Source organism: Odontesthes bonariensis, chromosome 6, assembly GCF_027942865.1.
Source record: "Odontesthes bonariensis isolate fOdoBon6 chromosome 6, fOdoBon6.hap1, whole genome shotgun sequence".
Lineage (NCBI taxonomy): Eukaryota > Metazoa > Chordata > Actinopteri > Atheriniformes > Atherinopsidae > Odontesthes > Odontesthes bonariensis.
This window is the reverse complement of record NC_134511.1, coordinates 17,655,467-17,682,834: the sequence shown is the minus strand read 5'-3', so window position 1 is coordinate 17,682,834 and position 27,368 is coordinate 17,655,467. Positions and strand designations below refer to the sequence as shown.

Here is a 27,368-nt window from a genome sequence, read left to right as displayed (position 1 = left end):
CCAGTAAATACATTTGGGGTAAATGTTTAAAAAGCTTGTTTAGGCAGCAGAGGAATGCAGTGCATCAGGTCTTGGTAAAACACAGCTTAAACAGGTCTGGATTTAAACAGGCCAGATTTATTGCCTTCTTTAAACTGCTCAAAGGACAAGCCCCTGTTGTAAAGATTCTACACGAATAACTGCAAAACTGAGAGATAGTTCTCCCCCACTGATAAGAAGGGGGGAAGGAGGAAGAGAGGAACGGATGGATGAGACAGAAAACAACAAAAGGGGAGATTTAAGGAGTACAGAGCTCAGGAAATGGCTGCACAGCTTTATCTGCAGTATTCAATATTTCTAAATGAACAATCAATGCATTGGCTGGGAAGCTTAGGAGGTAGACTGTTTTTCTCCAAAGAAAGAATGAGCTCAGACATTTTTGATTTTGTCTAAGAAATCAAACCACACTTAACGGAAATGTGTGGTGCATGGCTATGATTGTGCTTTCGAAAACCAGATCCGGCACGGCTTGTGACATCTAAGGTCTGGTCCTCTTCGTCCCTGCACAATATCAGACGGCAGCAGAACTGAAAAGCTGGGTGTCACCACACACACACACACACACACACACACACACACACACACACGCACAAACAAAGAGGAATGGGGGCTCAACTGAACAGGGTCAGAGAAAGAGGTTCTGGAGGCCAGGTTTGTACACCCCATACTCCATCATGCGTGACAAAGGTAACTAGAGGAATGTGTGTAGGGCTCTGCTGAATACCTCTTTCTGCGCCTGCTCTTTTATCTCTGCCGACAGGGGGAAAACGTACCATAATTCAAGAGGCTTTCCAAAAATGTCTTTGTTACTCTTAGAGGTGACAAAACGCCATCCCAAACAAATCTATTCAGGGAAGTTATATGAAGTTATCTCAGAGGTTTTTCTATTTTTCAAGCATTTAATACTTCAAATTAAGGCGCTACAATAGCAAAGTGATGTGATAGCAAACTGCAGTAATTATCTGGACAACATTATGATTATGAATATTATGATAAAGTATGTTATACAGAGGTTTCTCCTTCTCCGCAGTGATAGAGAACCAGGGTTGGATAAAGTCTGGATAAAAATTTGATTCAGTTTAATAGGGATTAGATTAGGATTAAAATAGATCTCTTCTTTTTGCCTTGGTTGTTTGTCTAAATATTGGTATTTCCCTGAAAAGAGCTTTGAGTTGCACTTTGAAAGGTGCTATACAAATAAAGTTGAGCAGAGAAGAGCAGTGTAGTGTGGAATCCTATTGATTTGATCATCATTTAATCATCATTTTCATTTCATTTAATTGTTTTTAAGGCAATATTGAGAGTGGACAGAGACGTGTTTGGATACATTTAGCTGGATTTTGGATTTGGTCCAATTAAATAATGTTCCTCGCTTTTGAACATGTCTCATAAGCATAATAAGAGTGGTTCTTATTGATCTATGTATACTGAATTCAAGTGCGTTTTCCATTCGTTAGTTTAGTAGTGCATGAATCGGGATATGAAATTGCGATAACAGAAAATCAAGATATAATTTTACATACTGGGCTTTTAGTACTATTAAATGGTGATCTAACAATATCAGTTTACAACCACGAACATTAAAAAGAAAAAAAATGATAACACCTGATTTATAAACAGAAGGTGCACAGGACAAAAAAAAGATGCATTGTGGCTAAATTAAACAGAGAGACAAAAGAGAAGAAACAGACAGATGACCTTTTTTTAAATAGAGAGGCCACTATCTTGGTATTAGACCTTTTCTTTATGACACTGTTGCTCATTTTGATAAAGGCATCATAAAAGCATCTCAGTGTGCACGTTCAAACAGCATGCTGGAAGCAAGCAGAAGCCTGACAACACCATCAGTGTCCAATTTTGGATGTTCCACAGCTGGCTCGAACCAACAAAATCAAGTGCATTTTATTTGATGTGCTCTGCTGACTTGACACGATGCATGATGGTTAAGAATTTTGCCAGCGCAGGAGAACGCAACCGTGTCACAAGACACTAAAACGCCGGAGCTGGATGGCTGCAGACAGGTAAGGTGAGTCACTGCAAATGCTCTCTGGACCACCCAACCAGTAAGGACGACAAAACTCTGCCTGGACAGGCTGAAGGCTTGACTGACATGGATGTCGTATCATACATTTATATTCCCAAGGAGGATGTAAAGACAGAATGAAGAGGTGCAACAGCCCACCTTGAAGAGGTTGTATGAAAGGATAAATTCATATTCTAAACTAAAGGATTAATGAGGGCAATAGATTGTTGTCAGTGGGCATACTGTATCATTTCCTGTTGACCTGTTGGACATCGTGTGAACCAGGACAACATTTTTTCTTAGTAAGGCAAGAGGCACAAGGTTAAAAAACATCAGCAATACATAAATACATTAAGTGAAAATAAACAAACGCATCATTTCAAAAGCTGCGAGAACAAATTCCATTTACTGGAGGTCAAGTACACATATTATGCTCTTAAGAGCTACTCACTTTAAAGAGTCACAATGAATTTGTAACCGTTTAAAATCAGTGAACTGGTCAAAGTCACAAACAAAGCAATTAGGACCACTGATCTCATGGAGTTATGGGTTAACTCTGAATAATAAAGTCAAAGCACTTCAGTTACAGTTAAGATTTTCTGTATTAGAAAAAAACCCAAAAAACATCCATAAAATAAAACATTGTGTGCGTCAATTTAATCTTTGTGTTCGGCTAACTAACAATGCAAAGCACAAATCTCGATCCCTACATTATCTGTAGCTCTGTTCACAGAATTTAAGATGGGAAAATAGTCTTTTTCTTCACTGCCACCTGAGCTGCAACAGATCACAGGAAACTTGTTTCTGGCCACACTCCAGCTGTAAAGCGGCAAACCTTATTCAAAGCTTTTACATTTATTGGCTACATGGCCGAAAACATTTCACAAGCTCATCGGACCAAAACATATCAAGATTGGCATGTCTGAGCATCCAGGCCAAACCATCCACCCATATCTCCATGAGATTATGTTGACCTCAGTTGTGAGGGAACAGTCCTGGATGTGAGGGAGGAAAGGGGGAAAGATAGACAAGGGGGGCACTCAGATGAACTAATTGAATGAAGATGATGTGAGGAGCATCCAAAATTCAAACAACCTTGGCCGTCCTCAGTCGAAGGGGGCAAAGGGAGGGAGAATTGGAGAGGCATAAAGAGAGATGTGGGGTAAAAACAAAGAGAGGAGAAGGTGGAGGGAGGGCAGATGAGCAAGATTGTGTATGACAGCCAGGTGAGGTCAGCTTTACATGTGTGTTTCTGACACATGTGTATATATATATATATATAAATATATATTTTTATTTTGTTGAAGGGCAATTCTGAGATTCCATTCAGATACTCAGTGAACTCTGTCATTGTCTCACTTTATTTCACCCTTTCTCCTTCACTGTCCCTCACTCCTGCCCTTTAGAAACGAGATGAAGGGATGATCAGGAGGCGGCTTCAGTTAAGACCGCCAATCAATACAGCTCTTCTGTGTGGGATGAGGCTCCAAGATTACACTGAAAATCACAAATGGCAAATGACTCTTTCAAACTACTTTCTTGACTTTGAACATTCAAGTCTGACCAAAGCCTGGGAAAAGGGGAACCAGATGGGCTCCCTTTCTTACACTAGATGCTGTGCATGCAGTAGCATTTTCCTGAATCCACTTCACATCACATGGCTTGAAAGTGAGGATACCTGCTGATAGCAATAACACTCATCAAAGAAAGTTTTGCTGAGCTCTACAACTCATTTCCTAAACGAGAGTTAAAACGCCTCCCAACTCTTCACCATACTTCATCACTGTTTTCCTCACTCCAAACCACCAGGCCCTGAACAATTAGGCCCTTGTTTTTGTCTGCAAATTACTGTTGCCGGGTCTATCTGTGTATATTCCCTGGCAGCTGGATGCACAGTGGAATGACCATATTGATTGGGATGTCTGTTCTTTTAACAAGGTCTGTCTGGATGTTCTATCTGGGGGTGCAACAAAGCTCATACCTGTTCCCCAAACGCCACTCCACCTCACTCCTGGTAATGGGAACCCATTTCAAATCTGCTTACACAAAACACTTTTTCGGGGGGGCAATTTATAAAATGAATATGCAGTACTAACTCTATTGTTCCACTTGATATAATTTGACTCCTATACTTCAGACATTCTTAATTTCATCTTCTTTCTTTTTTTTTTTCCTGTAAAGCAAACCCTTGGTTTCCTTTGTATTCTCCTTCCTGATCTCAGCATTCCTTGGCATCTCCAACTCACTCCAACAGCTGTCCCCGAAGAAGCCAGAAGTAGTCAATGTCATTATTTTCCGAGTCTAGCTTCATGTGGCCTGTGCGCGTTTGCTTCTCTCTTTGTCACAACCTGGATAGCCCATTTGTTTTCACTCTAATGAAGTAGTGGAAAAGTAGTTGGGGGAGACAGAGAGGGAAGGATTGGTGAAAGAAGGAAAGGGAAAATAGTTGCAGGGAGTGAAAATGATGAGGGGAAATAGACAGAGGAAAAAGGAAACGGCAACAAAGAAGATGATGGGGGGAAAAGTAGTGCATTTGGACAAGCTGTGAAAACGTTTAAAGAAAACATTCCACTGAGGCTGAAGAAGAACGAAATCCCCCAAGTGATACATCAGCAGAGAATGAAGACTCTAAATGTTCACAGAGAAGCCAGGAGGGCTCTTTACAGAAAACAGAAACTTAACAATTACAGTACAGGAGACATATGAAAACTCTGTATAGATAAGGAGAGCAATAAGTCACGGTAAAGTGCGAGGCAGAGGAGTAGGTCTCTCCACAAATCAGGGAAGCGTACCGCTGGATGCCAGACCCCCTTTCTTGGAAAGTTGTTATGGTTAGCCAGTGTTACTGTATTTTCATTTGAAGAGTTGGGTATGTTAAAGTATGCCCGTGTCTCTATGTCCCAGTGCAACAAGCAGAATGTTGTAACTACATTGCTATAATTTCTGTTGAAAACCTGGCTCTGATGCCAGGGACCTAAATTCCTCGATTCAAAGGCACAGTCTGGATTAATGTGCGATGTTCCGCAGTGCTCGTGGAAGTGCAGAAAGATGTATTCCTCCCACAGAGAAGACCCAACATTTAACAGCAGACTAGCTGGCAAGGCAGGCTTTTCTGAGACACGTGCACCGACATAATGTAAGCTAAAACAAACGGATCCATTTTTCAGATGAAATAAAGGCACTTTTTCCTCAACTTTGAATACTTCAAAAGACTGGCACAGTCATAGCTTAAAGAGGACTAAATGAATTGATTTGATTATTTGTGGGCGAGTCTGGATCAATCACATTCTTTCCCCTCATCAGAATGGGGTCGTTTTGCCCCCGAGGGCAGAGGGATGTAATCATTTGAGGCAGACGGAGCACGCCATTTGCCCAGGCCTGAGGGTTTTGATTTCAATACTCCATTATGAGCTGTGTTAACAGCAAATAACATAAATTCCTCACAGAGAACACACACTCTCACACAGACGCATTGAATTTGAGCGAGCATAAACACACAGAGACAAAGAAAATCCTTCAGACAGACATGTATGAAAGGAAAAAAGTCAGACTTGAATGGATACATTCCTTTTTATTGAGACTCGATATAGTTTAGCTACTGAAAGGAGATGCGAAATTGGAAAATATTTCAACAGTCACAGATTTCACTTACATCTGTGCTTGTGCCGTGTCTATTTGTACGAACTCAAAAGTAACAAAAAAAATGTAATAAAGGATCTTCATATCACCTCAAATAGCAGTGCACACATCATTCAGAGTGTGGGACTTTAAACTGTGTACAGCATGGAGGCACATTTTTGTATAAACTGTGACGAAGGAAATCGATCCTTCAAAACAGCTCCACATGAGCAGAGCCAGCTGGATCCCGTTAACAGTTCCCTAAATGAATTCTACATTTTCTGAGTCCTGTGACATTCAGGGAGGCAGTTACATTAAAATTCCCAGCGTTTTGACAATTCCAAACAAATTTACACAGGTCAGGCTGCACTGCCGAGGCACAGAGCTGACTGCTTTGTTCGCACAATGTGTCAAGGTTATCACAAGACTGTATTTGTACCAGGCTGACACTCTGAAACCAAACTCCATCAGACTGAGTAGCAGCTTTGCGGCGGGATATGGGGGAAAGAAAAAAAAAGGGACAGAGGGAGATATAGGGAGAAACAGAGTGAAACCATATTTATTTTAAAAAGCCAAATGTGGACTGTAAAAAGTTCCATGACTATCTGTAAGACGGCCAGTGACAACAACGATGGTGAGGTCATAAGGAGGAGGTCAGTTTGTCACTTTTAATGTTAGTTAGTACGCCCCAAAGACTTTTTTCCCCTGTTATTTCTAATAAATTCCTGCAATATACACATTCCTAACTAAAACTAAGCAAAGTCCCTATAAGGGTAATATTAACTTCTGGATATTTGCAATATGTCCACAACCCTGTCAACACATCTCTTACAGGGAATAACTAACCACATTAGCAGGACGTCCTGTGTAGGCGTATATAACAATTTATTTTTGCACCGCAAACATTGATGGTAGGTATGGAGGGCTAAATTATTTCAGGATGGAGCTACTGGCAATGACCCCCTGAGTTAGTTAATGTGTAAATATTGAGATTGTTCCTCAAGTGCATAAATCCTACTGCTCAAGCAAATAGCATTTGGCTGGCTTGTTCAAGTGCCAGAGTGTTGGACAAACTAGCATACATCAAGCACAAAGGTATGAAAATACCATCCAAATTAATTGAAAATACATTCTTCGATAACGTGTTCTTTTTTTTTCTTGGAATCCTCTCATGGGCTGGACTCGTGTTTTATTATTAAATGCAATCATGATTACAGTCCTCAAAAAATTTATGAGCACAGATGACGCATGAGCTTAATTGAAGAAGTGCTGCTGACCTTGTACTTTAATGAACTGCTGACCTTGTATACTGGGCTTTCACCTATTGTCCTTTTTTTTTTCTGCAACAAAAAAAATCATTTTTTACCAGCATTAAATTGAGCCTCCCTGATCTCCATTAAATAGATAAATAAAAAAATATATAGATATGCATGGTCCAATATTACACATCTGTTAGTGGCAAAGGTATATCAACATCTAAGATCAGCTGTATTTATATTTATAATGCAAGTATTCTGCAGCTTCAACACTTTTTTGAGGACTTCAAAAAAGGTTAGAAAATGTTAAAAATATGTTGTTATGTTCTGACTTCGGACTCCAACAATCTAAATTACAAATACAGGAAACTCAAAACAGAGGATCCCCTTTCCAGGAGTGGCCGACCAACAAAGGTCATTCCAAGAACAAGATGTGTAATATTCTGGAAGGTTGCAGAGAAAGCCAGTGTATCAGCTAAGCGAGTGAAGGCCTTTCTGATATTAGCTAATGTTCATGAGGCCACAGTCAGGAGAACAAAGAACAATAATGGCATGCTTGGGAGGGCTACAAAGAGAGAGTCACTGCTGTCCAAGAGCAAATGCTGCCCTACCGACCACATGTGCTGTATTTGGAGAGAGGAAATCATTGCATCCCAGGGTAAAATCTCATCTCATCTGCATAATGTGGTGGAGCAAGTACAATGCTTTTGTCGCATTTCTTTCATTGGGTTCTCCTCATCAACTTTTAGGACCCGTGTGAAAGATGCATCGTGTTTTGAGACACTGAAATATGGACATTTCTAAAGGCTGCGTCTTACATCTTATATTAAATAACGAGGAATTAAATGAATCATGTGGAGGAAAAAATTAAACTGATATGTCAACATAGAGATGAGACATGTGGCTGGGAGAAATTTAAATTTAAGTAATTTGCACAAGACTTTCATTAAGTTTGAACCTTGTGGGATTGAGAACGATCCTCCAGCCTCTGTGTTTTGCCAGAACTGCATTAAGTGCAGATATTAGATTAGTTTGCCCTGAGATTGAATTGGACATGCCTTCAGACTTTACTGCTGTGGTACACAAATAGAGCATGCAACAACATTGCCAGGGGCTAAAATGTCAAATGTGAGGCAGAAAAAAATCCTGACCAAAGTTAGAGCTCCGTCTGTATTAAGACAAATTTGCAGGTACTTGAAAATATTGATACCACTTGTTTGATGTACACGGCATGCTACACTTAACTCAGGAATGGTATGACCAACAACCATTTTACTGACAGCAGTCAGAACTCTGAATTGGTGAAAAAGGTCACACCATTTCAGAACCTTTTTAGAGTAATGTATTATTCAAGCCTCTTAGAATGTAGACATCTCCCGACTGCCTTAAGTCGAGATGTAAAGCCACAGCAGCAGCAGTGTGACCAAGGGCTCGAGAAGCTGTCTCATCTGAGCACAGATCAGACAGCAGGTGGTTTTGAGAGTCTGCTACTAAGCACCTGAATTCAAAACAAATTCCAATAAAATGTAAGGTCACAAAACACAGGCACCGACGTACATGAGGTGACGGAAGAATCTTGAGACTCTGCTCCGACTGCCTCTTACCTTTTTCACTTCAACAACTGGCTTTACAGCGCTCGTTTTCTCTGTGACATCAGTAATAACAACATTTCGTTTTATTTGTTTCCCTCTGAGCGAACTTTGTATTACTCCCATTCCTCTCTCTGTACTCCCGGAAATGTCACCTTATCTGCTGCAACTCCCTTTTCTCACCTAACGTAATCAAGAGCAACAAAAACCACAGAGAAAGTTTGTTGCTGCGGGCAGCTCTTTACCTCACGTAGACCCCCACCAGCCTGGTGCGCCAGGCCCTTTTTTTTTTTTTGCAGAAGTCAAAACATTTTTTAGGGTGTGAAAGTGAGAAAACACACAAAGGGGCGAAAAAAGGAAAACTGTTAACTGGCTCTGTTATTAAGAGCTGGCATTGTACCGAAATTTGAAATCTGTCAAACTCGTCTCTCGGACTCTAGTACTAGTGCAGTGGCGGCTGCTGACTTTTAAAACAGGGGAAGCCCATATTACGCCATTGTGACAAAACTACTAGCTAACACAACAAACAAATGCACAACAGGAATATGATTGACAAAACTTCTAAACAACAAGGATGTGTTTCTTATTTACAGTGTAATATTTACAAAAGTGTATGTGTGTGAGGATGGAAATGGAAACGATGGGAAATGAGTGAAACTCCGACACCACTTTCACAGACAACCAGTCTCTTTCGTATCCGCTTTGGGACTGAAGTTCCAGCGTGCTTCTCCCCGCTTAAAAATAGTCAGTGTTTGTCCATGATGGACAGTGTTTGTCCATGATGGACAAACACTGACTCCAATCATCACGACACAGCCCCTCATATTGACACGCCCACGTCTAATCTACCCCCAGAAACGCCGAGCAGCCTCGGAAGTGATGAGTTTTTGTCGATTTAGCCAATGATGACCTAGAATTGTAGAAAAAAACTTGACTCTCCCGCCCCCTCCTGAAGCCGGGCAGCCCTTGGCTCGGAAGCCCGGCTGTTAGTGGCGGCTTCATAACATGATTTCCTCAGTGAACGGCGGCGATTTCAGAACAAATCACTTCATTAAGCTACAGGACAACGTGTTGTAGTTATGAAAGTAAATGCAGTATTGGGCATATCTTGTGTTTTGTGAATAACTGTCTTATCGTCAATTTAACATTGAAGATGTAGCAATTTCGCCAGAGAATGGGAGAGGCTGTCCGGCTTCCCGTGTTGTCTCTGAATAGCCGCGGCTGTACTAGTGACTCTTCAAGTCATCTCTTCAGGAAACACTACCCAGATCCGCCCTCTTAGGACATCACCTGTTTCGTCCCAGCTTCCGACGCACTTATTTGTTTCCTAAATTGTCTTTTTTCCCATTTGTCCTATGCTCTTAGCTGCTTGGTTTTGTAAGGAAATGCACTTATGATTTCTTGTGACCTGAAGTTCTTTTGCCTACGGATGTTGAACACACTTATTGTAAGTCGCTTTGGATAAAAGCGTCTGCAAAATGAGTGTAATGTAATGTAATGTAAAGTGACTACTGTGTGTGGTTGAGTCATCAGCAAATATCTAAGAGCAGGAGGAAATAAATGATTAACTCCTTCCATTATTCAACTATTGCCATTCCATCTTAAAAAAGAGAAATGGGTTGTGGGTCACTCCGTTTTTTAACAGCTTGGCTGTAGCTATCGATTGCTGGGTCACTGAGTCAGTGAGGTAGTGGTGAACTAAATGAAAATGAATCTAAGTGATCACCTGCTGTGTAATGCAGTTACTCTTTACTACTTATAGATAAATATGATAGATACGCATTCATGTCTGCAGTAATGTGAGCCGAGTACACTGCCTCATCTCTTGAGACCTAACAAATGGGGGTCACTGTCAAATCCTCATATATTTTAATTTTATTACAGTCTAAATAGATAAATATGATACACTGATGTTCTTGTCGCACTTAACGATCTGAGAGTATTAATTTTTATCAGAGAAATCTATAGGGTCAACTTTGAGGCCTCGACACACAGATATCACTGACTTTATAATGAAGGAATAAAAATGATGAGTTTCCAACCTGCGGAATAGCCTCGACTAGAAGTCAAAATCTCCTTTATTTTTTAAATCCCCAAAAAACATCTCCAATCATTATTTTTTAGAGGCGCAACAAAGGATTTTAAATTTGTTCAACCCAAAACCAAATGAAAACGTTGCCTTTGACCTAAAAACACAAAGAGCTCATTAAAACACACTGTTTAACAAACTGTGAGGAAGCCTATCAGCCCTGTGACAAAGGCCTGTGCTGTGCACTGGGCTACAGCAGGCTGAACAAAATTAGTGCAGACTAAAGTGTTTAGGTCAAGCCAGCTGCTCTCCTTCCCTTCTCCTCTGCCCTCATCCCACTCATGTCAGACTGCATGATCCCAATCTCAGTGGATGTATCTGTGTGTGGCAGAAGCTTTGGTGAACCAACTGGAGAGGGTGGGTGGAGTTGTTACCATGGCAGCACAGCTACACGTGCTTCCATGAGGCTAGCGATTGGACAGGTAAGAGGCCAGATGAGAGTGTAAGGGTGACTTTGAAAAGACTGTCACTCACACCTAAAGGCATCCCAAAGTCAGTCTGAGAGGGGTTCATGATGTCACTTTACCTTCCCGTTATCACACAGCCAGTTGACTCAATCATGTACCACTGAAACATGCTGGGCACAGACGGCAGTATCCTCCAGACACAGTTGATCTGACTACTTTAAGATTTCACGTGTGAAAATACAAGAGCATATCTGTGGTTATGTCAGTGATTTATGGCTGGGTAGTAGATACATACTCTCAGATAAAAAGGTATATAGAAATGTACTTAGCAATAATCCTGAGGCCACTATCAATAAAGTATCTTGGTATATACATCATTTATCAAGCCTTTAATGTAATAATAGATTTGAGAAAAATTTGCATAGGATTCCTTTCAGAGAACCCCATTTCTAAAATGTATTATTAACAATACATATACAGTGTTTATGCTCTTAACAAAAATACATTTATATTCAGTGTGCAGTGATGACAGCTGCACGATCAGACATACAGTATACACAGGCATGCATCCATATATATTAAGTATATTCAAAGCAGTAAATAAGGGTTGCAACTTTATTCAAGAAAATAAGGCTGCAGCTGCATTAGACCGTTTATAAATGGATGGCAGAGTTGGTCTAAGGTGCAAATGGCCATCGCAATGCCCATCCAAGTTTTTAATGTTCCAGTCATCTGGTGCATTTGGAGATATATTCTTAGGCTTATTTTGAGTAAGTACCACACATAACCACGCAGACGGGCACAAACTGACAGGAAACCTGACACCGGCAGACTTTATGGGCCGAGCCTTGTTACCTTGTCACATCTCATGAGGCCCAGGTAGCGGAGGGACTTGCTGCTCTGAGCAATCTGTGTGGCTCCTTGGTCTGTGATGTCTTTACACCAGCCAGCATCCACCGTCTCTATGGTACTGCTGTACTGGCCTATGGCTATCAAAGCTGTGGACAGGAGATGGAGACAGGGGGGAGAGAGAGGGAGGGGGAGAGAGAAATCGGAAAAGGTGTTAGTCTGACAACCTTGCTCATGCAAATGTGGCAGCATTGTTCCCCCCACAGGGACGTACGCAAATTTGAGATGAAACTGGGGCAACTCATCTGGTCAGCTGTGACACATGATTCCAATGTTTATACAGCACCTTGAAAATACACACACGCCCACATGCATATTGAAAAATCTCACATATACCCATGCCTGCTCAGACAGCTGCAGGATTCATCCATCAGATCGTTGGCATGAGTCACAGCACTGAAAGGCACCGACACCGTGCCAGAGTAAAGTGTGTCTCCATGCCAGTGTATGATTTAATTTTGCTTGTGTGTGTGTACGTGTGTGTTTACTGCTGCCAGGGTAGGAACAAATTGCCAGGGTAAAGAGTATCCACCAAAAACAAATATCTGTCAGTGTCTGGGGGCCTTGTTAAACCCCACAGCATGTGTGCATACATAACTTCCCTCAGACAAACACACACACTGGGGCATATCTAACATATGCTGTTATGATGTTTACTATCAAAAGAAACTGGAAATGTGAAATTAAATATTGTGTAATCCAGCTCAAAGAATTCACATTAGCATACAAACACAGGCAGACACACTACGCTCTTCCTCATCAATCAATCTTTGACCCATCAATCCTTGCATAGATGGTGGAGACCTGTCGACCAGTCGATTGATAGCACTGCTAGGTGATCGATTGGCAGGCCAAGGCTTTGTTCTCCACTCTCACAACCATCACTAATGAGAATGGGAAGGTAGGAGGAGGAATGAGGGATGAGAGAAAGATGAAAGGAGGAGGGTTAAGACTGAGAGAGCCTTTGACAGCACCTTCAAATGGCAACTTAGCCCTGGTGTTGTTTCGCATTCGTAGAAATCCATTCTACTTTTTTTTCTTTTAAAATAAACAACTTGAGACATCTCTGCTTCAATAAGGAGAGAAAAACGTTCTCTTCAGTTTCTCACCGCTATGATTAGCTCTCCACAGATTACAGCATTAAAATAACACGCACTCAGCACATCACTTCTGTTTACTGCACACTGGGAAGGACTTGCAATCCGAGACTTAATGCGCAGGTATATACAGTAGATGAGTGTGTGGTGCAGGACCTTGTTTCCACAGGAGAGAGGAAATGGATGTTAATGTGCTCTTTTCTCTATGTATTTAAACTTATTTCCTGCTGTGTAACGTGGAGTATTCTTAGACACACACAGATTACAAACCTACACACAGTACGTAACATATGTAATATGTAGCTCTGGCCACTTGAAGTGCTCCACATGTGGTTCCTCTAGTGCTAAATCATGCCGTACATAATGGCACATTATGGCCAACCAGGCAGTAACACAGCTTTGAAGATACAGTATGTTTCATGTAAAATGGCACCGTGGGGAAGAGGCATCGGTCGGCCAGATGGGTGAAAAGAACCTGAGGAAGCCATGTTGTTTTTGACTATAGGAGAAATATAAGGCAGGCTGCCAAAGCCTGGGAGACTTATTTGTCTGTGTACTTGAGCGCGTGAAAGGCTCGAAATACGTCAAGAGCATCCTTTTCCCCTTATCATGTTCAATCACATGTTCCAGAATTTGCTTATCAGTGCTCAAACCTTTCATCTGAAGCAAAGAAAAGGATCCCCACTGTTCAAACCCCCTTGTAGAAAAACTGAGGTTTCTGACAGAAAAGAAGATCAAATAAAGAGGAGAGCTGCACAGTTCAACAAATCAAACAGAGCTCTTTTGCAGTTCTGTTTTGCAAACACTACATTCCTGCTTCTCCCCCTTCAACTTTCCTTTTTCAAATCGACAAAGTGGGCCGACAGGTGTCTAGTATTGTGAATGAGAAAAACAGGACACCGAATACACTGTTTTTCTGCATTTCCTGGTGACTGTGTTGCTCTCACCCAAACACACACTACTTGCATAAGCTGCTGGGTTACAAATTCAATTGTAGAGGCTCCAGACTTTAGGGTTTCAGGGAAATATATGGCAGTTTGAGCTAGCTGCAAGAAGGATTAGAGCAACAAATAACACTCTATGCTACTTTGTTGAGCTCGAAAGTTGGCGAACTTGAGATTCAGAGTGTTAGGCTATTCTGGCTTGTTTCATGCTTGATCAACAATTTTTCTTCCTGGTTGTTATCACAATCTAATATCCCCGTGTGTGCTCTGCAATCTCTGCCTCTTCTTTTGATTCTCAATCAAGAAACTGTAGAATTCAGCTGCTCCTGGTGGTGAGTGGATGTTGTTAGCATCCTTTGCAAAAGGCGAGGGCTCAAGTGAAACCTTTCAACTACAATTGAATGGTTGTTTTTTTTTTTTTTCACCTTTTAAGAGACTGGAGCTTGGTGCCTTGATTTTGTAAGAAAAGCACACAAACTGTACACACAGAAATGTTATTTATTTGAGTTTATGCAATTCAGACCTTTTCTAATGTTATAATAGGATGTACATATCATACGATATATATGACTAATCAAAGTTTTGGGGCATTCTTTGCATAGAAATGCTTGGTTGAGGATGTAAGGGATAAGTGTAATACAGCATTTTACTTTTGAGACTTTTTTGTAAGCAGAAAGAGAGGCGCGACAAAGAAGAGTCCTTCCCACATTCCTAATCACAGTATAATATACAACCTTAATGGAGCGTGTGTGTACGATAAATAATATATTTCTCGACTTTTTGGCAAACTGTCAACCACAGCATCAGTTATTCTGCTATAGCTATAGCTCCTCCAAACAGTGTACAGGTCAATCGACCAGCCACCATCTGGAGATCACACCGAGCATAAATACCCGCTAGACACTACAGCTGACTCTTGGGCACTTTTCAGTAACATGAAAAGCATCTTAAACACAATTTCTTTTCAAAATCTCAGTATTTTTTTCTGGGTAGTTCCGGCGAACTGTCAATTACATTGGTTGAAATGTTATGAAAGATCTGAAAATGTAGGATTTCCAAAAGCTTTAGACTGTTGGTGCAAAAGAAACCAGAGGAGCAGGAAATTGTCTTTTCTGACTTGTACTGATTTGCTGTCTGAGAAACAGATGAGGCGATATGCAAGAGAAGTTGAGGTGAAAAAGAGGTGGAAGAGGTGGAGGAAAAAAAAAGAGGGTAAATGGGTAAATTCCCATTCTGGCAGCAGGAGCTGTGACTGAGTGGTGACTACAGAGTCACAGACGGTAATGAGGACACACTCGGCTGCCCTGCCTGAAAATGGCTTTAGGATGCGTCCTTATGTGTGTGTGTGTGTGTGTGCTTATGCATTCCCCCTTTAGCGTGAAAAGAAGCTGAGAAACAGATTGACCTCAAATCCTGGGTATTATTCATTTAGAGCATGGTATATTTAACCTGTCTTTTACCAAGTCTGCCATTGGGGGATAAAGTTTCATCAAAATACCAGAAACAGGTGGAGGTCACATTTAAAACCAATCACTTCTGTTTATTCAAAGATCTCCTGGGATTAAAGGAAAACGTATCTTTGTGTCAATCAATCACCAAAGAACAAATCAGTCAACAAGTCAATATAGAGTGTCGTGGATAATTCTATAACTTCTGAAATGGTATCCCCGTTTCCTCAAGGGCTCATCTCACACCTTTAAATAAAGAACCGCAGAGACAAATGTCAACCAAAGGTGAACAACAAAGTAAAACCATAAATCTTTGGTATTCCATTAACTCTTACCTAATCTCCTGATTGGAGATGCTATAACCTATTACTTTTTCATATCAGGCACAAACTGTTATCTAATCCCATGAATGGCAGATTCATCCAATATAGGGAGGTTCTTGGCTAAGGTAACGGCACTCCTGACAGCGGGGTCAGGAATTGGTCAATCCTGTGATGACCGCAACTTGAGAAGAAACCTTCCTTAATCAGCTTACTCTCCTATCGCTGAATCTGACGTCAGCGGTTCAATGGCTAAGCATCTTTTAGAGCCTTATTAGATATTCACTTATTACATTCTCTTAAATGATGGTGCGCCATTACTGCTATCATATTGCTATGAAGCCATCCCCATGACTGTCTTTGGTAATCCTATATACCATATTTTAGTTACCGATGAAGACAGAACACCTCTAAAAGATGTGACAGTATCTGATAAAGATTTACTGTGGTTTAATGTGTGTTCAAGGGTAGTGTGTGCGCATATATATGGCAGTACGGACAACAGGGAAGCACCAATTATTGCTGATGTATTCCAGAGAGAACAACTGTCATGTTTAACATTGAGGGCATTCACTTGGGTTTTGCTTGTGTTTAAGAATTTTTGTCAAAGTTTTGCCCTCTGCCCTGTGCTGCTGTGTACTCAGAACCAAAAGAAAACTCCTTTTCACAAGACTTAACTTGGACTCAGTAGATATTATTCATGTCTGGAATACCGTCCCAATCCCAAGAGCCAATGCAATACTGTTCTAGAATGAGTTAAAAATGAATGTTTACATAACATTCACGTAGTTCATTATAATTACATCATTATCACGTAGTATTGATGAATATTGAGTATTGTTAACAATGACATTAAAGCCATTCTAACAGACAATCTCTAAGTAACTTGTTCTGCATCGTATCAAAAAAAACTATTTCAATCAGCGAACAAATACACAGAGATCTCAATATCACAAAGGAGGCATGTAAAGTAAATATACTATTATGAGCACACATGTCATGCAAAGTATTAAACAGTGTAGGGTGACTTGAATAATCACCATGTGGATGCCACTTAACTCCTTTGATGTCTGCCTTCGTTTGGAAAGTTCTAGCCTAACTGTCTGACAGATGAACAGACTATACTAGTCTTTAAAATACCCAGCCTGACTGGGTCCAAAACTAATTCAGTAAACAGCATACCAAGTAGGGCACTTAAAACACACAGGCACAGGAGGTGGGAAACAAAAAAAGACTGTTACTTGGCCTGCGGCGAGCTGAGAAACAACAAATTTAAAGTTGTGAGAGCAGAGGAGGGGGCGGACTAGAGAAGGAATGCTGACAATCCATTGATTTGGATTTGGAAAAAAGCCTGCTGTGTTGTGGACTTGAATGTGAGCCTGATGTGACAAAAAACCAGCGAGATCTTCCAAATGAGATAAAAGCAGCAGATAAAAAGGTAGAAAAAGAGGAAAAACTCGGGTCGCTCAAGTTGGACAAAGCAATGCTGTTTGCTCCGACATTTTGGACTAAAGCTATCAACTATCAGTGACTCAGGGGAGAAGAGGAACAGATTAAATGCGACACAAGGAGGGAGAGCACTTTTTTCATGGGACAGTGCTCGATGTGGGAAATTAATAAGCTCCAAGTCAGGGTGAAGGCAGTGTGCTGTGGGTATGGGCCTCTGCCTCTGATGTGCAAACCAACTGACACTCAGGGCTTTGCGGTACCATGGACTTACATGGCTTTATGTGGTTGTGTTTACACGTATGGAGGCAAAAGAGAGGCAACCCAGACCCTAGAATGTTTAAATAGTGAGGTAACAACAGCACAGCAACAAAAAGTGACTGAGGTCTTACGGTGGCCTTGTATCTGAAAATACTACAAATAAACGCAGACCGTTTTAGTAGCAGATGTGCGATAACCTTGTGAAGGGGATGTGCTGTTTGAGGTAGAGGGGTAGATGGGAGAGGTGAGTGAGTGACAGGAAGAGCGAGGGGGGAGATTGAGTGATGCCCAAGGACGGATGGACAGTGACGGGGTGATAAGGAGAGAGGGAGCTATCACCGAGGTGACCTAAAACAGGCTTTCCTTCATCAGTGAAAACAGGCACTTCTCACCGATCCACACACACATACATGCACTGGAGAACAATGCCTCACTTCACTTAACAACCTGGCATTATTCATCAGGACTCAAGTAGGCCGAACAATTATGGTGTAAGATTGTTCTTAACCTGAAGGATTCTGTAGAGGAGGGGGGGGGGCATCGAAAGAAGATTGCTGAAATATGTTAATGTGAAAATAAATAATGTGGAGCATGCAGTGGACCCATGACATGAATATTCTCCTTCCAATGAAAGAACAGCAAATTTTCATCAATTAAAAGAATATTTACCATATTCCAGCAAGACACACTCACAAAATAATCTCCACATATTTATGAAATTAAAGGTAGGGTAGGAGATCCTGGATTTTGAGTCCAGCGAAGCTGCATTTTGAAAATACACAGGTCAAAAGTCCCAACCCCACGAGCGCTGTTCTGACAGCAAGCATCGATTGGTTTGGCTAACTTTTGCTAACTTTTTCTCATGGCGGATTCACAGATAGGAAAATACCTTTCAACATCATAATGAACCGTTTAATAATGCTAGGTGCTAGCCAAGCTGGCTCTAGTTTAGCTTCCTGCCAAGCTTCTGGGCACGCGTAATTCGTTCACGAAGAAGGGTACGCGCACAGGGGGAAGGAGGGGGAAGGAGGAGCAGATTGCAGTTTGATAGACGCATCAGAATCCAATCATCGTTAACAGTCCGTTCAGTATGATTGGATAGTGTTTTCCCTGGATTGTTCGTTCTAGAGGCCACTAAACCTTTTCATTTTTGTGTCAAAACTTTTAATTAATTCGTTGCAATGGGGGTGTGAAGAGTATTTCAAGCAATATGTAAAAAAATGCTCCAGAAAAAGAACCCCTACCCCGCCTTTAATGTTGAGTATGTGAGGGCTGGAGCTTATAGTTCTGGAAAGGAATCACGTGTCCATACTAAGGGCCCGAGTGAGACGCGCTGGGAAGCGCTTCCTGTTAGCTTTTCATGAAATAGGTACTCTGATGAGGGGCTTTGTTTTTGTTTTGTTTTGTTTGTTTTGTTTGTTTCTATGACAACAACGTCTTGACAACATGTCTTCACTCTGATTGTTGTTTTATGATAAAACCGCGTTAACCCTTTGCTCTGGTGTTATCAATTTGCGAGTCAAGTGTTTGTTTTAGCTTGTTTTTCACCATAGGTACCAAACAGAGGATGCCTGCCCTCATAATGTCAAAGGATAAGCTCATCACGGCTCAGTCTGACAGCCGACGTGCACGGAGAGACAGGGCCGGGGTGGGCCAATTTCTCAGTCCGGGAATTTAATTCAAATTCAGGCCACTCTTATATGGAGGAGGAATTTGAGTCCATGAAAAAAGATAAAACAAACAAAAAACATTTGTGTTCAGTCCGAAATGGATAGAAATCAACAAGAAAACAGATTCTTCCTTTCACATCAAAGCGTCGTGCCCGCGCGGTGTCCGGATAAGTGCTCATTGCAACTTGAAAATAGAACAGCCTATTCCCTGCACGGGCGTGAGCGGGCTCAGCTCACATTATAATAAATAGGAGGGGAAGGCTTGAACATGAAACATGATGCTGATTCCCGCGGATAGAACGCGTATGCAGACTCTCCAGTAATTAAAAAAGGCAACTAAACACCCCAACGTGCTCGCGCTGCCCCTGCCCTGCCATACTGCCCCTGTCCCTGCGCACGCGAACCATGTACAATATTTGCATACAGCCCTTCTAAATAATTATATTTATTTTAATTGCATGTTTGAGATGCATTTAATAGCAAATATCAAACAACAAATGTGATCGCCCCTATTTAATATTGCGTTAGTAACCATGTGCCGTGCGCGCCTGTGGGAATGCAGGCTACAGTTGATGAGGAGATAAAGCGTGATAAAGCGTTAAGCAATTGTTCATCAGAACTGGAATGTAAAGAAAGCGTTCGGTTCTTCTTTGAATATAGGATTACACTTCTAAATCATATAAATTGTGAGATTTTACATCTTTAACAACAAAAGCTGTCAGATGACATGACAGTTGAGTTGACATTGAAAAACGTTTGCCACGTTATAGCCTATTTGATGAAATTCACAACCAGGCCTATTATCCATATCTCTCAGTAACCTACCAGCTTGTCTTGAGAAGATATCTGTCAATTTGGCACATTTGGGTGCCACCTCCTGTCTTTTTTTTAAGCTTAGCCCTCTCTGTTCCACCTGGCCTCTTTCTACCCTCCATCACTGACGCGCTCTGTGTCGCGCCATTGTTATTTAAAAGACGAGCCATGGTCCAAACCATCTGAAACATTTGGGAGGAGAGAATTCCCTTACATGGTAGAACCTATTTAATCTCCTGTGATGCAGCAGGCGGCTGCGCTGCAATGGTGAATTTATGCAGACTACAGTTGAATTGATATTAATGCAAGAATAAGATAAGTGACAAAAATTAGTTACAACTATTTTCCCCATGGGCCAAGCAGCCTAGGTCGATGGTTTGGGCCGGGATGGGTCCCGGATAATACCATTGCCAAACCGGCATTGCGGAGAGATCACTGTATGACACAATCCATCAGAGACAGCAGCACAGTCAATTTCAGACTTGTGCAAGAGCAACTGGCTTATTAAACTGAACCCGGTCCCAGGCCTGTTGTAGGTTATACAAGGGACAATTCCAAGAAAGAATCCTTTCAGAGGGGCGGTCGGTGGCGTAGTGGGTTAAGCAGCCGCCCCATGTACAGAGGCTACAGTCCTCGCTGCAGCTGGCCCCGGTTCGAGTCCCGCACCGAGCGGCCCTGTGCTGCGTGTCTTTCCCCTCTCTCTGCCCCATGCTTCCTGTCTCTCTCAAACTGTCCTAACATTAAAGGCATAAAAAGCCCCCAAAAAATACTTTAAATAAAAAATAAAAAAAAGAATCCTTTCAGAGGATTGGCAGTGCCAGAGCACATTGTATGTAGGGCTAACAGCCCTGTGAAGGGCCTGCCTGTTCAGTCACAGGACTGAATGTGCACCATTATCATCTTTAACAGACTGTTTCAGCTTTACCGCTATCGCATTATTAACATTATCACCACCAACTTTTAGTGTCCACTTCCATGTGTGGACTTCTCTTTCTTCGTTTTCATCGTTTTTTCAGCACAGGTTTCACAGAAATGTTTGACCAGTACGACCAGTACGATTGATTGTGGCAACAATTACAACTGCTAGTATTTAATACCAATATTGAAAGTTGTTTTGTTGTCCCTTTAAAACCAAGGTGCGTCCAAACAGCTGATGACCTCAGGCTCTCCTTCCATCATCTGGGATCTTGCTGAGCTCAACATGCCAACTACCTGGGTGCAGAGTAAAGTGCAGTGTTTTCCCCCGCGGGGCTGTTACCGTCAGTATCCGCAAGCAAGGCTTTTAACCCCCCGTTGTTCCGGTGAAGCCGACCTGTAACCAAATTCAAGTTGTTTTTTTCCCCCAAATAAGCATATCTTCTTCTTTTTTGACAGAATCGAAAAGATTATGCCACAAAAGAAATAACTCTATGTGATATCTTGTTTTAAATGAGTTTGAAATAATCCTGAAATCATGACATTTTAGAAGAACACTCAAACTTTACACTTAACTTGATGTGCAGTCCAATCTAATGAAAATGGAATATATCACCTTGTGGCTGCGTTGCTTTTGTTATGCCAAAGGAATGTTCGAACGACTGTATATTAACATGTTTGACCAGTGCAGTGACGCTGTGCGGACAACTAGTTGAGTTGTAAGCCTATTCTCACCAGAAAGCATTTTGTGAAAATTGTCTAGACTCTATAGTTTTAAATGTTGTGTCATCTATCTGCAGTCATTACTGTCTCCACCAGCACAACACTTTTTGCACACATTCATAATTGGTTCATTTTATAAGAGTCTGACTCAATTTAAGTTTCTCAAGGATTTGCTTCCACCATTCCATCAGTAACCCGTACACACATTAGATTTAACTATGTTAAAGTTCAGTCAGTAGTGGGGCACAAGTTCTCGCAACATGCATTATAGTTGATGAAGACAGTCGGGATAATTGTGATCATGGAAGAATGCCCAGAAGTTAGAAAAAAAGGCTCAATTTTCTTTTCAATCAACCACAACACGCAGATATAAAAGAGACATTTCATAAAAGACCTATTACATTTCAATATTTTCATACTCAAAAGCCCACAGTGTGCACATTTATGTGTATAAACTCAGTGAAACTTTTATGACTTTCCTGCTTCCCAAAAGACAACACTGACTAAAGGTTGCCATTGCCATCTGCAGCAAAAGCAGGATATTAAACTTTATTTCAAAGCTACAGCCCCTTTGCTCTTATGGACCTCTCCTTTGAGAATATTAATCCTCTGCGTCCTCCGTCCAATCATTCTAACACACACCGTCTTTCTTTCAAAATTTTGGATTGTGCACCACAGGAAAACTACAGATGGAGGGGCATAAAGCTTAACAACGTCTATCTGAAATGAGAAGGGGAGGAAAAAAGTGGGGAGGAAATCGAGAAGAGGAAACGGGTCCAAAGATGAAGACAAGCGGCATCCTACTTCCTGAAATGCATGTTGCATGCGTCTGCCTGGAATTAACGTAGCGTAGCATAGTTATGGCTTTGTTATGGATTACGGTTAATCCTAGCATAGGGAGCAGGTCTTAAAGGTAATTACACGCTACTATTGGATCCAGAGGCCAGAAATGGGGCCCTCATACGTCAAGCCTATTAAGATCCAGGAGAAAACTGGCTGTTCTTACATACCACTTAGATGGAGTACAGGTTAATGTGGCATAGCATTCTCTGCCAGTCTGAACACTGTTAGAAACCTGACCATACAGTAGCATAGCTTATTGCTAAAATCCCAGTTGTTGGTTTAGTTTTGTTAAGGTTGCAAGAATGCAAAAGGATATTTTACGTATCTGTTAGTGTCATGACGAGGACAAAACAATTTAGTGATCATGAAAAACTAAAGCCCTAGGTACTTAGGTAGCAGCTTAACAGCAGAGGAGCATTTAGCTAAAGAAGAAAATGCCACATCACATAGTTTCTCTTTGATTTAAGTTAGTTGCTGTGGACACAGTCCTGCCCGTTGATCCACAGAACAACCTCTGATTTAGTGCCACTAAGTCTGTTTCCATGCCTTATCTGTACCTTTTAACAGTCCACTCTGTCTGCTCTAACCCGGTGGGAATCATTTACCAGACCCACAGTTTCACTGCTTGCACCCCAGACGAAAACCAACAAATTGTTACCATTGTGAGACAGTTAGTGTGTCTCTGTGGTTTTGTCTGTTTGTAAATTGAGGGTCTAATTAGCCCCTCAAACAGCCCTAAAATAAATGATCCAATACCAATTAGTTGCACCACAATTAGGCTAGTTGACCGTTAATAGCCGGTAGTCCCACCCAAGGAAAGGCCCAAGTTATGCCCATTCCTTTCCCTTAATCCTAAAACCAATAGAAACAGATAATGTTGACTCGAAACAGCAATTTACCACCACTGAGATGAGTCAATATATTTGCACTAAAGTTTCAAAGGAGACAGCTGAACACTTCAGTGTCAACTTCATGCTCTCAGCAATAAAATAAACTACCATTGAACCTCCAAATTATGTATAAATTTATAGCAAATTTAAAATGCAACCTGAGCCTGAAGTAAAGCCCTTGAAAAGTTTTTTTTTTTCCCCCACTCAGTTTGCTGCAGTTTTCCTCATTGAATTGAAAATAGGTTTAAACGTGTAGCTATACAAATAGCAGCATCACATAGAAGAGAAACTCAAAGATCTCAACATTATGAAGTCAAAGATCATTTCTCTCAGAGAAAGTTGTAATGTGAACTTTTGTTTATACATCAACACTGTAATGATCAGAAAGACGTAAAAGGAAAAAAAATAAAGCAGAGTGAAGTTAAATCACCAATAAATAAAAAACAGCTGACATTTGTTTCTGAGCATCAACATGTTGTTTTCCTCTTTACTCGTTCTCTCTTTGTCACAAAGGGTCTCTTTTATGCAAACTCCTAATAGCTTATGAGTCTGTAACTGCACTTAGTCAGGTCTCACCAAAAGCTCTTTAGCAAAGTTTAAAGCTGCCGTGATGTTTTCTGATCAATACCTGGCCGTAACTCACATCACACGTCAAGTGCCATTACTGTATACGCCGCACACACTCAGCCAAAGTGCTGGATGCGCACACGTACATTTTCACAAGCTCAGACAGTGTTTTTGATCAATACCTGGCTTTAGATCAAACATCTTTTTCAGTTTATGGCTAACCTTTCCCAAGGCTCATTTCAGACGCACACAGAATAACTCACGTCTTACTTCAGTCTGCTGCTTTGACGGCATCTATGAAACTGATAAGTGCACTTAAATGCAAAATGACAGTTTAAGAACCTTGTTTTCAAACCTCGGCATAGTCAGAACGTCTCATAAAAACACAAAGTACTTTTTTTTTTCCCAGGAGGTAACTTCGCATTCGGAGCCAGACTGGAAACATACCACATGTGTGCAGCTATAGAATTGTATCATACTTTCAGATAATGTTTCTAAATGTGAAAAGGGAAAATATGAAAAATCACATCTGCTGAAAAAGGCAACTAGGAAGTAAAGCTTAAGTATAATCAGCCGGTAATCTTATTATGAACTTCCCTAATCAAATCAAACTGCGTAAAATACCTTTTCTTTTGTTAAGTTCTTTATACATCACTTTGACTGCTGTTGCAAACAAACGTGCACCTCCATTTTTGCACACATCACAGGCCTTTCATTGCTTTTTATGACAACATAATACCACAATTGTTTTCGCCTAAAAATCCCACAAACTTATCCCCCCTCTGAGCTACCCTGCTCAGTCATTTCCCCATTATCTATTTGATACCCCCTTCCCTTGCTTGGCTCATCATCTCATCTCAGTCTTGGTTCGCTTCTCACAGTCTACCTCAGATCCTGTCACCCCTCCCTTTCTTGACTCAACCCTTTTTCTTCCTTCTGATGTTTGCTTTACCCTCATTCTTAACACCAACCCCTCTCTGGCTGCCCTCCCGCTACTGATCCTCTCAAAAGGATGTTCCTGTGCTCAGGGTCACTGTCACCGCCTCAGTACCTGTGTTGACCTTCAACCTCTTTACGACTGGGGTCACCGCCTCTTGCCATGGTGGTTAACAACCCAGTGGGAGACCATCCGCATGGATGGGTAGGGTGTGCAATTTAAGCATATACATTATTCATGTGTACATATGTGAAGTTGAGCCTTTTCATTCCCTTTAATCTACCACTCAGGCAGAGCCTACTGTTTGCATCTTTTACACAATCTTTTTAACCCATCACTATGCCTGTATTTCTTTTTTTTCTTTTTTCTCCTTTACCCCACCTTCCTCCCAGTGGCAACATCAGGTATATATTTTTTTTCACATCTTTATCCTCTAGGTGACATAACAATACACGCTTTTCAGTTACACAACCGCAACGGAATAGAAGCCTACAATTATGTTATGTTATGTCTGAGGCGTTTGGCTATGAACCAAAGATGAAAATCACATAAAACTCTCTTTCTTCAAAATCAGGCTCAACGTTGGCCTGAAGCAAACAAAGCCAATTTCAGGTCTGACAACCTTAAAAAGGTTTGATTTTAAATGCATGTGCAGAATCTTATAAAGCCGCAAAGTTGTGCAAACTACATTAATGTTGAACTTTTAAACTACAAAGAAACTTTGAATCTTGTTAGGTCAAACAGAAGTTTTCCTTTTTTTGTGTGTGCGTGTGTCTGTAAAAAAAAAACACTTTAGTTTGTTTCTGACAGCACATTTACATTTTGACAAATACAGCTGGCTGCGGAAGCTGCTCACCACCCTCACTTCTCCACACAGAACAATTTCAATTCATTACAAAGGTTGTTTTTTTTGTCTTACACAATTTTGTTTGCTAGTGTATGGCTTAAGTGCAATTACGTGAATTGATCCAGTGAGTACATGAAGAGAGGATCCACAGCTGCTGCTGTTAAGCTACTTCCAGCGCATGGGGGTGGGAAAGGTGTTCCTCTGAGTGTGTCATTATGTGTACATGTGCAGAATGTCTCCACTTATTTTTGACAGTTTTCCTGTGCGTTTGGACTTGGCGCCGGGGCTGCATGCATGTGTTTCCAGAGGGAGTGGGCGAGCTTGGGGGGGCCAAACACTCAATGGGCAAATGATACAAGTCCTGCACTCCTCCTCCATAAATTACCGGCTCATTACAGTAATGCAGCCCATTTAGCATAGAAAGAAGGGGGAGGGAAAAGAGGGAGCTATAAGAAAGAGGGTTTGGGGGTAGAGAGATGCGTAGGGGGTGCAGGAGACGAAGCGTAAATGTCAAGAAAGAGAAAAGTGGTGAGAACAAGGAGTGGGGAGGTGTGGTTGGGGGTTGGGGGGCTGCAACAGGAAATTAAGGAAGGAAGAAACAGGAGAGGAGAGTGAGGGAGAACAACAGACGAGACAGAAAAGACAAGGGTTTGCTGTGACATGTTTAAGCAGCTTTCAATCTATACAGAAGCACTTTTCATTAGGTTCAAATCTATCATCTATGCTGCTGCAGGCGGAAAAGAAACAATGGGGAAATATTAATATAGATAGTGGATACAGCAGAAGACAGAAATATAGACCAGGACACAATGAGGAAGTAGAGAACAGAGAGGGAGGGTGGGAGCGAGAGATGTAACAGTTGTAATTGAATAGTGAACTAGAGAGGGCCTGAGTGCAAGCACTGATTAATACAATTCAAATTGATTGTCTCCTAGTAGCTGTGAGAACATCTCATTCTGACTTTCATATTTGAATGTTCAGCATGTTCTCTGGGTGCATGAGCATGTGTCTATGTATGTGTGGGTAGGTGGGTGGGTGTGTAAAAAGAAAAGAAAAAAAGAGAGCAGTTCAAAGGGGTAGGAAGGTAGGGGGATAGAGAGTGCCCTCTAGTGCTTGTTGTTTCGTTTACCCCACCTTTATGAGCCATGTTGGCTTGTACTACATGCAGCCCAGCCTTCACACCAGTCCCTGTTGAATTTCCCAGTTAGAAAATACTCTGCTGACAGCCAGAAGGAAAGAAATGCATGTCCACCCAAGGAAATCTCTTTAAAAAAAACAAAAAAAACCCATTTCATGTTCTTTATTATCAGATCAGCCACTTGTCTGACATGCGGAAATAAAGTCAAGGCTGCAACTGTAACTGCAAGCAGTTGTTGAATGGAATGACATATACATAGATTTCCTTTTCCACAAGTTTATATCGCTTCTCACAAAATAGTTAGAAACTTAATGCAGAAAAAGCACCACACGATCAGATATGCGAGAGCCAAGAAGGCCGATGAGGAAGAGTCGAGTTCCTTTTTCACCTCAGGAGTAGAGGAGAAGGATTTATAGTCGGGGTGTGAAACAATCATTCAAGTTGGCGCATCAGGCCCTGCGTTCAATTAGCAACAGCCTGTTTCTCACATTGATGCGCTCTGCTCATGAGATAAAAATCTATTCAGCACTGTAAACACAGAAAGCTCAAGCTTTTCCACCAAGAACCTCACATTTTATT

General features: G+C 41.3%; 1 protein-coding gene across 1 annotated transcript in view; it reads right to left on the bottom strand.

The window, feature by feature from the left end:
* fbxl17 (F-box and leucine-rich repeat protein 17) overlaps window positions 1–27,368 on the bottom strand; it is a 226,387-nt gene that overhangs the window by 10,119 nt on the left and 188,900 nt on the right. Inside the window, exon 10 of the mRNA XM_075467711.1 lies at window positions 11,877–12,019. Coding sequence (XP_075323826.1) covers window positions 11,877–12,019 — 143 coding nt within the window. The remainder of the gene's footprint in view (window positions 1–11,876; window positions 12,020–27,368) is intronic.